The 15,778-nt window shown below is 49.6% G+C and overlaps 7 protein-coding genes across 7 annotated transcripts; 4 read left to right on the top strand and 3 right to left on the bottom strand.

Annotated features, from left to right (window-relative positions):
- The first annotated feature begins 453 nt into the window (after positions 1 to 453).
- FOBCDRAFT_152001 (DNA-directed DNA polymerase) lies at positions 454 to 3,748 on the top strand. The gene is made up of 2 exons (XM_031182043.3): positions 454 to 1,617; positions 1,665 to 3,748. The coding sequence occupies exons 1-2, from the start codon at positions 603 to 605 to the stop codon at positions 3,674 to 3,676; spliced, it is 3,027 nt and encodes a 1,008-aa protein (XP_031042811.2). The 5' UTR covers positions 454 to 602; the 3' UTR covers positions 3,677 to 3,748.
- FOBCDRAFT_211709 (nucleophile aminohydrolase) lies at positions 3,749 to 5,004 on the bottom strand. The gene is made up of 3 exons (XM_031182042.3): positions 4,855 to 5,004; positions 4,541 to 4,765; positions 3,749 to 4,488 (listed from the first exon to the last, which is right to left on the bottom strand). Exons 1-3 carry the CDS (start codon positions 4,855 to 4,857, stop codon positions 3,829 to 3,831), a joined length of 888 nt encoding a protein of 295 aa, XP_031042810.2. The 5' UTR covers positions 4,858 to 5,004; the 3' UTR covers positions 3,749 to 3,828.
- Positions 5,005 to 6,749: 1,745 nt separating this feature from the next.
- Positions 6,750 to 8,038, top strand: FOBCDRAFT_4495 (uncharacterized protein). The gene is made up of 2 exons (XM_031182040.3): positions 6,750 to 6,892; positions 6,950 to 8,038. The coding sequence occupies exon 2, from the start codon at positions 6,967 to 6,969 to the stop codon at positions 7,741 to 7,743; it is 777 nt and encodes a 258-aa protein (XP_031042808.1). The 5' UTR covers positions 6,750 to 6,892; positions 6,950 to 6,966; the 3' UTR covers positions 7,744 to 8,038.
- A 344-nt stretch (positions 8,039 to 8,382) lies between these two features.
- Positions 8,383 to 9,935, bottom strand: FOBCDRAFT_211705 (GTPase-activating protein RNA1). The gene is made up of 2 exons (XM_031182039.3): positions 9,587 to 9,935; positions 8,383 to 9,528 (listed from the first exon to the last, which is right to left on the bottom strand). Exons 1-2 carry the CDS (start codon positions 9,776 to 9,778, stop codon positions 8,464 to 8,466), a joined length of 1,257 nt encoding a protein of 418 aa, XP_031042807.1. The 5' UTR covers positions 9,779 to 9,935; the 3' UTR covers positions 8,383 to 8,463.
- Positions 9,936 to 10,393: 458 nt separating this feature from the next.
- FOBCDRAFT_211702 (cytochrome C1 family-domain-containing protein) lies at positions 10,394 to 12,209 on the top strand. The gene is made up of 4 exons (XM_031182038.3): positions 10,394 to 10,638; positions 10,788 to 10,945; positions 11,076 to 11,138; positions 11,196 to 12,209. Exons 1-4 carry the CDS (start codon positions 10,564 to 10,566, stop codon positions 11,866 to 11,868), a joined length of 969 nt encoding a protein of 322 aa, XP_031042806.1. The 5' UTR covers positions 10,394 to 10,563; the 3' UTR covers positions 11,869 to 12,209.
- Positions 12,210 to 12,691: 482 nt separating this feature from the next.
- FOBCDRAFT_211700 (uncharacterized protein) lies at positions 12,692 to 13,975 on the top strand. Its single transcript, XM_031182036.3, has one exon. It carries the CDS (start codon positions 12,940 to 12,942, stop codon positions 13,624 to 13,626), a length of 687 nt encoding a protein of 228 aa, XP_031042804.1. The 5' UTR covers positions 12,692 to 12,939; the 3' UTR covers positions 13,627 to 13,975.
- On the bottom strand, positions 13,976 to 15,772 carry FOBCDRAFT_211698 (P-loop containing nucleoside triphosphate hydrolase protein). The gene is made up of 4 exons (XM_031182034.3): positions 15,571 to 15,772; positions 15,415 to 15,506; positions 15,244 to 15,358; positions 13,976 to 15,195 (listed from the first exon to the last, which is right to left on the bottom strand). Exons 1-4 carry the CDS (start codon positions 15,571 to 15,573, stop codon positions 14,083 to 14,085), a joined length of 1,323 nt encoding a protein of 440 aa, XP_031042802.3. The 5' UTR covers positions 15,574 to 15,772; the 3' UTR covers positions 13,976 to 14,082.
- Between the last annotated feature and the right edge of the window lie 6 nt (positions 15,773 to 15,778).

The following is a 15,778-nucleotide window of genomic DNA, read 5'->3' as shown; positions in this document are numbered from 1 at the left end:
TTGATTTTCCATATACGTGTACTATAATTGATGAAAACTCACATCATTTTGTTATATCACTTTATTTTGTTATACCACTTACTTGTTCACTCTGATAATGAAATTCTACGAGATCTGTTCCAGCTCACAATTGACCCAAGGACTCTTGCTTCTCCTTTTCTCTATATCAGTCTATTGCACCCTTTATACGTACTATGTCTTCGGTTATGCTGTAGACACAATGTTGCCTCGACGGAACAGTCAGCGGAAAAGTATTGGCGCCCGATACTCAAGTATTTTACCTACGACTTCAAAAACATCTAAAAAAGGAAAAAAAAAAAAAAGAAGAAAAACTATATAAATTTAGTAGTACGATAGAAGATTGATAATAAATTTAGTATAATAAGAACAAGGCTGAGGGTAAAGTTCTTATGAAATTTCCTAAGATTATCATAATCTTTATCAAATCTGACACTATTAACGTGGGGTCGCGGGGACTTTTTGGCGGTCGCACCTGGCAGAACTGTCAAGTCCTGTAATTTTTCTTGCCCAGGTATCGCCAACAGGATCGCGATAGGTAAGGAATCTAGCAACAAATCTCCAAATCCCACGCGCGGCAAATCATGGGCAGCAAAAGGAAGCGCGGAGCCAAAGAAGGCACAAATGGCGCACAGAAAGCCCCCAAGCGCACAAAGAGCGACAACGAATCCGTCAGACCAAGCTCGAAGCCAGCATTCGATAAATCACCCTTCGTCGAGGCGCCAATTGGCGACGAGCGGAAACGAGAGGCTGGGCTTTATGATCTACTAGGGAGTGAGGATCCCGACGAGCGAATCGAGGCCGCCGATTGTATCGTTCCCAGCTTGCTTGCAGAGGGCGTTTCCGAGACTGTACTGCAACGGCACCTAGATCGTCGCCTATTCCGTGGACTTGCAAGTGGTCGCAATGCCTCGCGCCTTGGTTTCAGCCTCGTACTCACAGAAGTGCTCGGACAACTCTTCGGAGAGAAAAACCTTGCCGAGTCGAGATATCAGGGACTCACCTTTGAGAAGATCCTGGAAATATTGATTGAGAATACACAAGCCATCGGCAATCTCCCTGGGCAGGAGGAGAGGGACTTCGTTTTCGGGCGGCTTTTCGGAATTTTCGCTTTCGTTAGATCTGGGATTCTGTTCAGCGACATATCCCGATGGAACGCGGTCCTTGATCTCATTCTAGACCTTTCAAGCAGGAAGGTGTGGCTTCGACCACAATGCGGTTGGGTTATCGTCCAGTCCATCGAGCAGCTGAACAAGAAGCAAGCTGAGACTACACTGGAGAAGGTCGCTGAGGCCAATTTGGCCAAGACACCCGAAGGAGTAGCAATCTGGATCGCTGCCCAGACTCGATTCCCTGGTCTCAGGATCAAGCCTTGGCCGGTGCCTCTCCACAAGAACACTTTTGGCGATCTCGCTGCAATTCTGCGAGAAAGTTTCAAGGATTCTTTTGCTGATCAGTCAGAGCCTGGCCAGCAGATTAATTTCCCAGGCTGGTCTCCTCAATTGCACTACGTGTGGAGTATCCTCTTGGAACACTTTCTCGAGAAGCGAGAAGCTGGACTTGAGGATTTTAAGCAGTTCTGGACTCGTGTAGTAGATGGTGAGTTTCATGAAACCCTTGAAATAATCGTCACTGACATTTGCTAGACTCCCTTTTCTCTAAACGTGCCACAGAAGGCCAGAAATTCAGGGGATTCATGGTATTTCGAAAGATGCTCGAGGGCCTGTTTGAACTTCCTGCCCATATCGAGGTTCTCTTCAGCAAGAATCTCACCCTCTGCCTCATGAATCAAGCTTCCAAAGAGGATAGATATCTTCACCGAGCAGCGAACAAGGCCCTCAAAGCAATTGAGGCAACGACCTCGGCGCATCCGGCGACACTTGTTCCCATTCTCAAGGGTCTACTAGGCGAGAACGGAGCTTATAACTTTGACCAAAGAACAAATACCAAAACTGTCGACCAAATCTTGCAGAATATATCAGGAGAGACTGGCGAAGAGATACTGAAGATCATCCGAACCCCCCTCAGCACGATTGCTAAACAAGACACAAAGAAGGCTTCATCAACACTCCGAGTTTACGTGGACTATCTTTCAAAAATTCTCAATGCTTCGGCCTCGCCTACATCGGGAGAGTTTCAACAGACTGTATTCTCAGCTGCCCTACAAGAACTCTCTCAGCTGGCATACTCTCAACCCAAGAACATACCGGTAGATACGCTCACAGAAGGTGTTCGAGAGCTCTGCCGAACTCGTCTTGAGTCGTCATTCGCCAAGGTCAGCCGAAGAACAGAGGATTACGGCTCACTATGTCTTGCTGTGTCATCCATTGATCCCAACTCGGTAGCAATGACCGAAGAGATCAAGACAGCTGTCCAGGAGGCGTTGTCGAGGATGCAAAAGCTACTCAGGCGCAAGGCGGGAGACGACAGTGAGAAAAATCTTTTTCAGAGTATCGCGATGTTGCACGCCGTGTCTATCTTCCGACTCTACAACGAGGACCCAGATGCTATGGAGGTTCTCAACGACCTTGCCCAATGTTCCGACCGCCTTGAAAAGGGCAAGTCCGCAGAGAGCGAGGCCGGCACATCGGAGATTATCCTTGAGATCTTGCTGTCAATGGTTGTACGGCCTTCATCTCTCATGAGACAAGTTACGCAGCAAGTATTTGGTGCCTTCACACCACAGATCTCAGCTGCAGGTTTGGAGCTCTTGACCGGTCCCCTCACATCTGGCGAGAATACCAAAGGCCAGAAGGAATTGTTCAGCACCGGGGAGGATGAGATGGAGGTCGACGAGGATGAGGACGAAGAAGGAACAGATGCTGATGAGGAGGATAACTCGGATATCGAGATTGATTCTGATGTCGAGTTCATTGATATTAAGGAGACGAACGATGAAAGCGGAGAAGACGAAGAAGACGACGAGGACGAAGATGGAGAAAAAAGCAAAGGCGAATTCGACAGACCTGAGGACTTGGACAATGAACTCGAGAAGATCCTCAACAGCCATCGACTCGACAAGGACGTCAATGCCGAGTCATCAGACTCCGAGGGTGATATGTCTGACTCTGAAATGTTTGCAATCGACGAGCAGCTCGCAGCAGCTATCAAGCCACGCATTCAAGACCGCTCGAACGACTCCAAGAAGCAAAAGAAGGAGGCCAAGCAGTCAGTCCTCAATTTCAAGAACCGGATTCTTGATTTTATCGACATCTACGTTCGCAATGAGTCTCGCAGCCCTCTTTCGTTTACTCTTCTCTTACCCCTACTCGATCTGATGCGCACAACCAGCACAAAACCCCTTGCTGCCCGTGCGAGCAAGATTATTTCTAACTACCAAAAGGGCCTGAAGAAGGCCCGCAGTAACCGCCAAGAGGTCCAGATTCTTGAACCTGATGACATGCTAGACTTATTGCGCGAGATTCATAAGGCTGCCGGTCAGGATGACTCGCATGCATACGCAAAAGCGGCCAGTACGGCGAGTCTAATCGTTGTGTCGGCCCTCGTCGCTGCGGACAAGAGCAAAATGGAGGATATTCTTGCTGTGTATAGCAAGACACAAGCGAGCTGCTTCTCTGGTGAGGTGAAGTTGCAGTCGTCCTTCATTGGTGACTGGCAAAACTGGTACCGAAATGCAATGCAGCAAGTTCGGAACTGATACCCTAATAGACATAATTCCCCCAGACAGATAGGATGAATCGAAACCAGTCACCCTGGGAGTAATTCGAATGCCTGCAGATGAACCATTAAATTCTAAGAGCTCGTCATCGTGATAGTACAGGTGCCTTGATTTTTCTTGACACAACTCGTCTAGTCCTCCATCTTATCATCCTTTGCATCCTCATCTTCGTTGTCGTCGTCGTCATCATCATCCTCGTCCTCAGCCTTTGCTAATCGCTCAGCCTCTTCTCGTAGCTCCTTTGGCACCTCAACATGTCGTCCCTTGGTAGGGCCGTCAGGCCCACTGATCCAGGTCATCTCCAGCTCAAAATCCTTATCCTTGTTATCCTTCTGCGCAATGTAGATGATGCGCGCAGCCTGCTTCACAGCTTCCTCCAGAGTAATGTTACCAGCGGGTAGGTCAAGCTTCTCCAACTCAGCCTTGGCAGCCTGTCGACCCTTGCCTGTAGCCGCTCCGTAGTAACCCCAGTACATACCGCTGGGCTCGATCATGTAAAGGAAAGGACCGCCGTGCTTGCCCTCGATCTTGCCACCAGCGCCAACCTTGGGTCCTGAGCCAACCTCTCCATCGACGGGGGTCTCCTCGGGAGTGTCGTAGCCGCCCACGATGGCGGTAATGCCAAATGGTCGAACTGATCCGTACATGGTGTAGGCCTGAAGGTAGCCACCCATGCGGCTGGCAAGATCGGATGTGGGGATGGGGGTCTTGAAGTTCTGTCGCCAGCTCTGGGCCTCGTCGCGAGCGCGATCAACGAAGTGACGTCCATCAGGAACCATACCAGAAGATACCTGGTGAGATTAGTACGAGCTCATGCTAGCCATTGCAGGTAGGTCAACGTACAGCTCCGACGTGGCTATCGATAGTTGCAATGCGCTTGTTGGCACCGGGTTTTAGGAGCTTGGATGAAACGACCTTCTCGATAGCTAGGACAACACCATCCTTAGCTCGAATACCGATCGAGGTACCGCCATTCTCTACTGCCTTGACTGCGTATTCGACCTGAAAGTTGCGTCCATCAGGGGAGAAGATGGAGTTGAGCAAATCGTAACCCGTGCCTATCGATGTCTATAGCGTGAAAGACAAGCTAGGTCAGCACTTGAAGCTGTCCCTCGATGACGACAATCAGGATTGAGCGAGTGTAGAGGTTAGCTTACCATGATGTCTGAATTTTCTGATCAAGTGAAGTAGCGTGATCCGAAAGGCAAGAGAAGATGGGGTGAGAATTGGTGACGTGGAGGGGAACTGTGTTGTCGAGATGTTTGCGACGGCGTTGACTTGGAGCTTCCTTCACCTAGGCAGCCTGGAGCTGCGTGTTGCAGTTGAGGTAGGTAGGTACATGCAAGGCTAGAGAATTGATGCCTGAGGTGTAAAATGTATGTGCCACAACTAAGCGCCACGCTTCGCACGCCACATTCCAGCTCAGCCTTGAGAGGAGTGGCACACACGTGGCTGTGAAAGCGGGAGTGGCGGATCCCTCTAGCTCTTCCCGTGTAAATCGATCTCCCCTGCAGGAGGAGACCTTCATGGATTTGGGGTCTAGAACTGCACATCAAACATCCATGGATCGCATGCAGTGGACCAGTGGACTGAATCGACATAACATGATACTTTATTATAGCATGATATTTCTTTCACGAGATTCCTCTAATAGCCAGCCATATACACCACTCGTGGATACTTTTTAATACCTCATATCGTTTCTGTCCCCCGCAACTTTGACGCTTTGAAAGACTAAAGTAGAAAGTGAGACCAGGCTAACATCGAGACCCAAGTCAAGCACGCCGTCAAGTTCGCATGTCTCTTGCCAAGGCAGGTAAGAGCTCATAGCGTCAACAGTTGAGGACCACAAAATACCACTATAAAACCTTAGGTACCTAGGCATGACTGTTTTGTTGCTGGCGGTGAGTCTCATGTGTGTTGGAGCCTAAGGGGAGCTGGTTAGGGCAGTGAATGATCCTGAGATTTCCATCTCATGCTGCCTGTATTTTGATTCACAGAATGACATGCACGGCCCAGAATGATTGAGAACGTGGCGAAACTGAGTAAACCACGTCAAAGGAGATGATTCGGAAATGGAATGCAACAGACGACCATCTCGGCGTTAAGCTAGAGCATAGGACAGCAATTAGTGTGTTATGGTCGCCTTGTGGCACAGGCTTATTGGGTCGCACAAGGTCAATAAGACCAGGGTTTGAAGCTCTTGGAGTTGGAAGAGTGTAAATCCTTCTGTGAAGGCGTGAATGAGGCCAGTGAATGAAGTATCGGTACCTCGATATAGTATAGACATCTGAGAGCAATATTGCCTGGGAGCGAAGATCAATACACAAATAATGCACCAAAAAAGCATTAAGTTTAGTGCTGGTGGTGAATGGAAGTGGATGTTGTCATAAAACCCATCATGTGCCTCTGTTAGTTGTGTCTTTACTGCGTCATGACCTGAGAAGGGTGCCTGAGTAAATGAATTGGCAGGTGTGTGTCCCATTGAACTGTCCCACGTTTCATAGGTGCCTACCCCTCCATGTATTTTCTTTGTATAGAAATATCCCCCGCGCTTCACTCTTGATTCTTCACATTAACAACGCTCGCCTTGATTTCGACCTAAAGAAACATCATAGAGCGCCTCTGCGCTTCCAAAGTCTCATTATCTCACTTGAAAACTGCATAAAGAACCTCCAAAAGATCGTCTCAGGCGTTCTTGTCTCCCCACTCACAACTCACTTCCCTTCCCCGTGCGGTCCCTGCAACTCGACCCAACGGTCCACCGCTCTTAGACAAGCCCCTCAAAGTCAAGGCCTAATCAAGGGTCTTTTGAGCCAAAGAACAAGAGACAAACCTCTCTTTCTTGACTCAACCTTTTGTTATACATATCTCTCTTTCTTTCTATATTGACCTTGTCTGCTTTCCTTTGACTGCTTGTCAAAAAGCTTAGCTTAGCTTCCAAATATAACAAAGAACAAGGGTATCCTCCTGTTCCTTTCTTCATCTGCATTGCGCATGACCCCGAAACACCTCCGTATATCGCTTCATTTCGAATTCGTTGCTATCTCAACCAGGATTTCTCAAAAGGCATCGAATTGAAATAGGCAGACGACCCCAAGAGCTACAGTTATCGTCTCTATATTCTGATATCAAACCATAAAGCAACAACTTCTCGTGCTCTTCCTGCTGATACATATAACCGCACCACAGTTGGTACTCAGCAACTACCCTTGAGCTCAATATTATGCATCAACTGCTAACAACTCTCAGAAACAATAGAACCAACCATGTCATTTTCTCCGTCCGCCATGCAACAGGATGAGCTTGCTGCTCTCCTGGCCCGTAACCTCAGCTTCAACCCAATTCCCGAGCCTGCCCCTGCACAGCAACAAGAACCCAAGGCCGATCATGCTGAGCCCATCATCTATACTTCAGTCCACTACACCCACTCTGCACACATAGCTCAAGCAGCTCAACACCAAGACGTCCCTCGTCGTGCTTCAGAGCCACCCCAGACGCAAGGACCCAGGGTTGAAGCTATACTGCAACACCATGGTGTTAATCCAGCTACTCTGACGCCTTCACAACTCCAGCTGTTCAAAGTTGCCGAACCCTCTCAGCAAGAGAGACTTATTGAACTTTGGAATATTTGCCCTCCCGGAAACGGCGGCGATATCCCAGCTCTCGCCTGGAGTAGCACTACTGTGGAACATGAGGAGCAACTTGCCCGCTTGCGTTACGAACGACTGAACCAGCAGCAACAAGTCATGAGTCTGGATGGTACCCAAGTTCAGGCAGTTGATGGTAGGTGGGTTCGCAACTCAGAGCCTGAGGTCGAACCATACATGACTTCTGGGTACGAGGAGCTGATGCGAAGAGAGCGTGAAAGAGAGGCCCGGGACAGCCAGCCCAGGAGCACCTACGGTCTCTACTCACACGCTACAGACCCTGTCTACATGGGTCCGGACTACGCTCGTGAACAGCAGTTGCTGGAGATGGCAACTCAGTACGGTGCTTACCAAGGATTCCGAGCACCGGAGGTGGACACTATGGATGTTATGTAAATAAACATCGTCTGTCCAAACCGAGCAGCAGAATAGTATGACCAGATGTTCAACGGTCAATCTACATAGAAGCTCGGGAGGGAGATGGGATATCATATAAGGTGGACAAGTTATACGCCAATGTGCGTACAGGAAAGGGATTTGTTGATAGAGCCATGGGCTGTTAGTCATTGTTTGGGTTTTGTTGCTTAGTATGGTTATCAGGTTGCTGGATGAGTTTATCATGAGAAACTGGCTTCCAAAGGGGAGTGGATAGGGTGGCGTTGGTGGAACTTTCATTTTTTGCAAATCATTTTGCTCCCTCCTCCAGTATCGCCCTCGTCAAGTACTTGCTGTGTATGCTAACACTTAGTTCTACCTAGAGAGAGTATGTGCAAGGGCAGCAGTTTTGTTCGCCACAGGTACGTCGTCCTTTTCAACACCTGCCTTTCGGGGCTGCAACTCACTCAATGTGCTCCCGGACCGTGATATTTAATATATGCTTCCTAGCAGTATATCTAAGCCAGGCTCTCACCCACTATGTATCCATCTAGAATCAATAAAAAAGCTTTTTGATAAAAACAGCATTTTTCGACTTCCTAAAACTCATGGTTTATGCGTAACAAGTCACGTCCATATCTTTATTGCTGATTGTCCAGGTCATTGTAAAAGGGGTATCAAATTCCATTCACGCCTTGTGAAGTGAATGGTTATCATCATGCAGTTCATCTATATCTATGTTTAAATTCCAGTCTTCTCGAGCTTCTTTGCCAACTCATCCACCTCCTTGTCCTTGACAGGAATAACAGGTTCCTCTTGAGCCTCCTCGGCCTCCTTGATCAACTTCTCGGCTCGGTCCTCAGGCTCGATCTCCTCTTCCTCCTCTTCCTCTTCCTCCGCGTCACTATCTGGCTCCTCGAGGTCCTCCAGCTCGTCAACACCCCAATCATCCTCGTTGACGATATCACCACCGAACTTCTCCTTGCGCTCCTCGAGAAGCTCCTGAAGGACGGGAATCGACTCGTCGTCCTCTGTGAGAATGTTGCCATTGATTTCAATTCGCTTCAAAGCAGGAAGACCATCCTTGGCAGCAGTGGCGAAGGCCTTGATACCCTTGGAGGTGATTTCGTTATATTGCAGGCGCAGGGTCTCGAGTTTAGCATTCTTGCCCTTAGCCAGAGCAGCTGCCACGAGGACACCACCCTTGGCACCAAGCAGGGAGTCACCAACTCCCAACTCCTGGAGTGAGGTCCAGTTGGCAACAACCTTTGACAGAGCTCGGGCCCCAGTGACGGTGAAAGTGTTGTCCTGCAGGTCGAGGACCTCGAGTTTGGAAGCGTGGCTGAGACCTTCGGCGAGAAGGTGGGAGATACCTTCTTGTCGAATACCGTTCTGGACCATCTTGATCACTTTGATCTTGTTGTGCAGCTTGTAGGCCTTTGCCCACGCCGTCATACTTCCATTCTCCAATCGGTTTCGGCCGCAAATAACAGTCTCGAGATCGGGAACTTCCTTTCCTTCCTTTCGCGCAGCCTCCTTCTTGGAGTGAAGCTCGGAGAGCGCATCAGCGATGAGTATACCAGCGTGAGGGCCCATGCCGTTGTTGTTCAGGTAAAGGTGCTGCAGTGGCACGTGGGCGGCTAAGAAGGCCACGAGAGGCGCTTGGACATTCAAACCAAAGGCATTGTCGTTCAAGTTGATAGTGTTGAGCTTGGGAAGGTTGAGGACGGAGGTGAGCAGCGAAGATATAGCGTCAGGGATCTCGCTCAGGAGTCGGCCGGTGAAGATATCGGCGAAGTTTGCGACCTGGAGAGAAATGTGTTGGCAAGTTATAGCAGCCAGGGAAAGGTGATGTTTGACGTACTCTCAGGTTCTTCTTGGTCGCAAGAACCTCACCAAGAAGCTTACAGGCGCCAACACCCAGAGTGTTACCCAAAATACGAACTTCTTCGACGTCTGCGGATCGAAGAGGGGCAATATGAGGCTCGAGATCCTCAGCAGTGTCGAGCTTGAGGCCCTTTCCCTCGAGGGAAAAGATCTTATCGGAAGAAGCCATTCTATAGTAAATCGAGAAAAGAGGAATTCGCTCAGAATTAAACAGCAAAGATGGTGACGACCAAGTCTAAAAGGAAAAGTCGGTTTAATAAAATCAAAAGAATGTCGCCGCTGTTTGGTGTGAAGATGTATCGAGTCAAGGTGGGGGTGGGGCAGCAGACAGAATTAGGCAGTAGTTAGGCTTCTTGATCAGGCTTAGAGCATTTCCTGACTTTTTTATGTAATTTCCCATTGCCATGGGCAGCAGAGCTAGGTTGCTCGGAGCGGCTCGTCAATGAGCGAGTGTGAGTGACTACGAACAGACAGGAATACATAGGTATCACTCATCTCATTCGATCATTTGAAGATGGCTTGATTAATTGAAACATCATACAAATGGTCATGACTCGCTTCCGTAGGGTCTCGTAGTTACAATAGTCGTACCTGTAAGAACTAACTCTTATTACATATGACTGTTTCTACTGTCCTACGCCAATATCTAGTAGGTTGTTAGTATCCATGGACCAAAAAGAACCCGACTTCAACCCGGAAGTCGGAAAAATTTGGAACACTCACTCATCGGAAGTCACCTGGCCGCTCAGCCGAGCAAGGCGAGAGTGGTCAAACACGTGACATTGATCCGACCCGCATCCAATCAGAGCCGGCTTATTGGAACGCTCGATAGGATTTTGTCTGATGCTGCTAATGATCTCTGCTTGAGCCCTTTTGTCCTCCGACTCCGAGAACGACCTCCCCATCTCGCCGTCTCATATTCGATCGCACCAGCGACGGTATAGCTCGCCCACAATGCTTGCCAGGTCGTGTTTGCGCTCGACGCGCACCTTCAATGGCCTCCGGAACGGCCCTTCTGCTGTCACCAAGGTATGGCACGATCCTACCACCTCTGCCAGCGAGCTTCCCGTTTGCCGAGAGATCATAACCACGAACCTCGACACGCCGCAACCACGCCAATCGCAACAGAATGCGCCTCAATTGCATGTACACGATTGCTGACCCCATTTTCTTCCCAGCGTGCCGCTTCCTCGAGCTCCAGCGCCGCCAGCGATGCCTCTGCCACCCGATTGAACCTGGCTGCCGCCGCCTCGACTACCCTCGCCCTCGGCTCCATGGCCTGGTACTATCACCTTTATGGACCTGTCGCCTTTGCTATGACTCCCGCTGAAGAGGGGTACGTGATGCTTTCGGTTCTTGATTGTTGTGTTTCTGCATCATCTCAATTTGGGTGATGAGGCATAAATGCTGGCTATCGATGATCCGCACTGTTATTGCATCACCAATTGCTAACAGTGCCCATATAGACTTCACGCTACCAAGTACCCTTGGGTTCACAACAAGTGGTTCAAGACCTTCGACCACCAGGCGTAAGATGCCACCGATCCTGTTGAATACGCCGTGCCGAATTACTGACCCCCTCGTAGTCTCCGCCGTGGTTTCCAGGTTTATCAGGAGGTCTGCCAGTCCTGCCACTCCCTCAGCCGAATCCCCTACCGAACTCTCGTTGGTTCCGTCTTGACCGTTGACGAGGCCAAGGCCCTTGCTGAGGAGAACGAGTACCCCGGTGAGCCCGATGAGCAGGGCGAGATCCAGATGCGTCCCGGAAAGCTGGCCGATTACATGCTTCCTCCTTACAAGAACGAGGAGGCTGCTCGATTTGCCAACAATGGTGCTCTTCCCCCGGATCTGTCTCTTATCATCAAGGCCCGTCACGGTGGCTGTGACTACATCTTCAGCTTGCTCACCGGCTACCCTGAAGAGCCCCCTGCTGGTGTTCAGGTCGCTCCCGGCATGAACTTCAACCCTTACTTCCCCGGTACCGGTATCGCCATGGCTCGTGTCCTTTACGACGGTCTCGTCGAGTACGAGGATGGTACTCCCGCCACCACCTCTCAGATGGCCAAGGATGTTGTCGAGTTCCTCAACTGGGCTGCCGAGCCCGAGATGGACGACCGAAAGCGAATGGGTATGAAGGTCCTTGTCGTCTCTGCCTCTCTGTGGGCCGTCAGTGTCTGGGTGAAGCGATACAAGTGGGCTTGGTTGAAGTCTAGAAAGATCGCCTACGACCCCCCTAAGGAGGTCAAGGTCCGCCGCTAAAGGGGCAACATCTCAAAGTCTCATTTGTATACTAGTCGCCCCTAGAGCAGCTCCTTTGTCGGCGGTGGCGGGTAGAAAAGAAGCCTGGTCGTGGAAGGAAAGGTGGATGTTAGAGTGTAAATCAGATGAATCGTTTTCAATACCTTATTCGACAAACTACACTGGGAAATATGCAGGGGTGATTGGTGGTAAAAATGTGAAAGCTTTCTGTACTCATGGCTGCCACTTTGGCCAACTTTAATGCTTGATATGATTCTCATGTCCTGATCTGAATAACCCGAGTTCATTGGATTCTCATCAAAAGCCTTGGTTAAGTTTACTATGTCACCTTTCAACCCCACCCCCAGACTTATGTCTCATACTTTTCATGCAGAACTGATTCTATCAAGACAACCGACTAATATATTGTTATCAATACACAACAAATGACGAGTGATATCTGGAAGGTCTTGTCTCGGGCTCATCAGGATACCTTGAAATGCCTCTCAGCGAGGGACTTTAAGTTTGTGTTATTGGCTTGAGATATATAGCTATTACATAAGTACCTAGGCTATCCTTGATTGTAGCCTTACTAGATTCTATGCTTCAACTTGGCAAGCATTTATGACAAGCCGTGGAGATGAAAATCCAATATGCTGCCATCCATATCAAACCGTAAAATGCGTGAATGGTTCCAGTGGTTTGTTCACTTTACGTCTGAGGTTGGTGCAGGCCTCCTCCCATGTCATTGGACGATAATCAGCTAGTAACATTCAACCTCCACTCCATTATCCAAACAGGAACCACTTTTCACTAGGTTACAGCAGGTGCCTTCTTTAGGTACCTTAGTTGACCAGTCACTGTTGCTCCTCTTAACCACTCCCCTTCAATCCTATTTGGTTCTCAACCTCCTCCTCTCACCTCCACGCCCTCATACTCGATTGCTGTCTTATTCGCCTTCCTTTTAGCGCCGCTGGGATACTTCAATAGCGTTTTGTTCCGTGTCGAATCTTGACTACACTAGTTTCGCTGCCATACTCAATTTTGCCTCGCCGTGCGTGCCTCACAAGTACTGGCAAGGACCACGCCACAATGCCCTTCGTTGGAGAAGACGCCCACGCAGGACGTAAGCGACGATGGAGCGATGACAATGAGCAGCCCAGATTGTCTCTATACCCTTCAGAGGAAGCCAAGGACTATTATATCCTTGACCAACGGCCGGAGTTAGCCTTACGAAAGGTCCTTCCAGTTTCGAAGCGAACCCGTATTACCGGCGACGATATTCACGTTACAGACGGTCTCAACGCTTCCAGTTTCTCTTTCAATACGCCCCACCGCCGACGGCGCTCATCGCAACTTAAGATGCTGCCGGTGCAGCCCGCCTTTGCCAAATCTCGAGTGACAGGCGCTCTCCTTGTTCCCTGTAACATCTGCCACCGCAAACCAACCAAGAAATCTGATCTCGACTCCTTTGCAGATTGTCAGGGATGTGGCGAGCGCACTTGCTTCATTTGTATCAGAGAATGCCATGGTTGGAACCTGGACGGTGGCTCTGGTGTCTCGGAGCAAGAAGTACTTTCAAGGTCGTTCCATATGGATGATGTTGATGACAGACAGCAACAAGAACAGAACGATACGAAGAACGGAACACGGCAAGCGGACAAGGGATGGAACGCTGTTGGACACCGGGCTGTTGTGTGCAGTCGGTGCAGTATTGAGCGTGGAGCAGAAGGAGACGTCGCATGCTTGGGTTGCTTCTCCCGGATGGAAGGCTCATGAGTCGGAACATGCATGGCATTATGGGAATTTGTGGACGAATAATGATGGTTTTCTCGGGCTTAAGCTGGGCGCACACATCTGCCTTAGGTAAGGTAGTTCTGCAGGGTATTTTGAGCGATGGATCTGCTTTTTTGGATGGTACGGAAATGGACTCATATTGCACGTTAGCGTTTATGGGCATATCACGGGAACGGTGTTTCGGGTTTTCAGGACCTTGATGGTCTTGTTTTGTGGCTTTCGGATTGCAAATGAACCACGGGAGTAATTTCACAGTAGATAGATTCTGCAGATATCAATATGGCATCGGGAGCATCACAAACAAAGTCATTAATGTAATTCACTATTGGGCATGTTCATAGAAGCAATTTTTCCATTGTGACGTCTATATTCCCGCCATCCAATTGCCCTGTATTCATACACCGCATTAAAATACACCTTGCCTTATGGTGAGTATGTCTAGTTGTACTGCATATACGTCGCCGTCGAGTTGAACTTAAGGTTACCCTTGATGACTTTGTCAACTGCACTGAGGAAGTCCTTCTCGGATGCAACCTTTCTCCTTGCGCGAATGGCATACATGCCGGCCTCAGTGCAAACACTACGCAGCTCAGCACCCGTTGCATTGGGGCAGAGACGAGAGATGAGCTCCCACCGGATGTCCCGCTCAACCGACATGGATTTAGCGTGGATGCGCAAAATGTTAGCACGGCCCTCAAGATCGGGCAGTGAGAACTCGATCTTTCGATCGATACGACCGGGTCGCATGAGGGCAGGATCCAATGTAGAGGGCCTGTTGGTGGCGAACATGACCTTGATGTTTCCACGAGCGTCGAAACCGTCAAGCTGCGTAATAAGCTCCAGCATAGTTCGCTGAACCTCGTTGTCTCCACCAGCACCATCGTCAAATCGAGCACCACCGATGGCGTCGATCTCGTCGAAGAAAATGATGCATGCCTTCTTTGTACGGGCCATCTCGAACAGCTCTCGAACCATCCTTGCGCCCTCGCCGACATATTTCTGAACCAGCTCACTACCAATAACTCGGATGAAGGTGGCGTCTGTTCGGTTGGCAACAGCTCGGGCACAGAGGGTCTTTCCGGTACCAGGAGGACCGTAGAGCAGAGCCCCCTTGGGAGGATCAATACCGAGGTTGACGAAGCGCTCAGGAGACAGTAGAGGCATTTCAACAACTTCCCGTAGCTTCTCAACCTGCTCCTTACAACCACCAACATCGCCGTAGGTGACATCGGGCTTCTCCTCCACCGTCATCATCGTAACGCTCGCATCGATTTTGGGCGGTAGGGGAAGCATAATTTGGTACTTGTTCCTGTCGACACCCACGCGCATACCTTCTTCGATGTCGGTAGGACTGACGCGCTCTCCAAGCTGGACAACGAATTTTGCGATTTGCTTGACGTTGATCACATATTTGCTCTTGGCCTCATCGCCCTTCTCGTCAGCTATGATTTTCGTGCAACGTGCCACCTGGAAAGGTTGCTCTTCAGACATTCGCTGACGGTCGGCGGCGACATCCCATAGATGGGGGGGCGCGAGTCCTGTGTCGGATTCCTATTGATGTTAGAAGTCTGTCATACATCCGCAGGATTCCCGCCCAACCTTGACGCCGATCTTCTCATCGACACTTTGTTGCTTCTCCTTGATCTGCTTCTCGAGCTTCTTGATAGATGTACCATAAGGCGCGGCACCGTACGTCTTGAGAACCTGAATATCCCTGGCGCTGGTGTTAGCGGACTAATCGCACTCTCATTTCTAGAAGGACATTCGCACTCGTCTGTTAGAGGTGTAATCTTCTTCTCCTCTATCTCATCGTCGGCAAAGTTCTTCTGGTACTTTTCCCAGTTGGAGCCGGTTGCGGAAGGCTGTTGCTGGCTGTCAGTATGGGATAGGACACAACTAAGCTTGTATGCCTGCAATGAGACTGACCATGATGAGGACCGCAGCTCTCCAATCGTATAATAGTGTTGCGGGGGTTTGATATGAGAGTTCTTTAATTACGAAGGTACTGGTGGATAATCTATGATCAAAGAGAGTCGAATCGTTGCTGCTGTGGTCGTGATTGTTTGGGGTTGGAGTGTGTCACCGAATGCCTTCCGTAATCTGTGAGTTGCCTTGAGCGAGCTTGGAGCACGGA

This window comes from Fusarium oxysporum, chromosome I, assembly GCF_013085055.1.
Source record: "Fusarium oxysporum Fo47 chromosome I, complete sequence".
Taxonomy (NCBI): Eukaryota; Fungi; Ascomycota; class Sordariomycetes; order Hypocreales; family Nectriaceae; genus Fusarium; species Fusarium oxysporum.
Note: the sequence above shows the minus strand (reverse complement) of the source record. Positions and strands in the feature narration are given on the sequence as shown.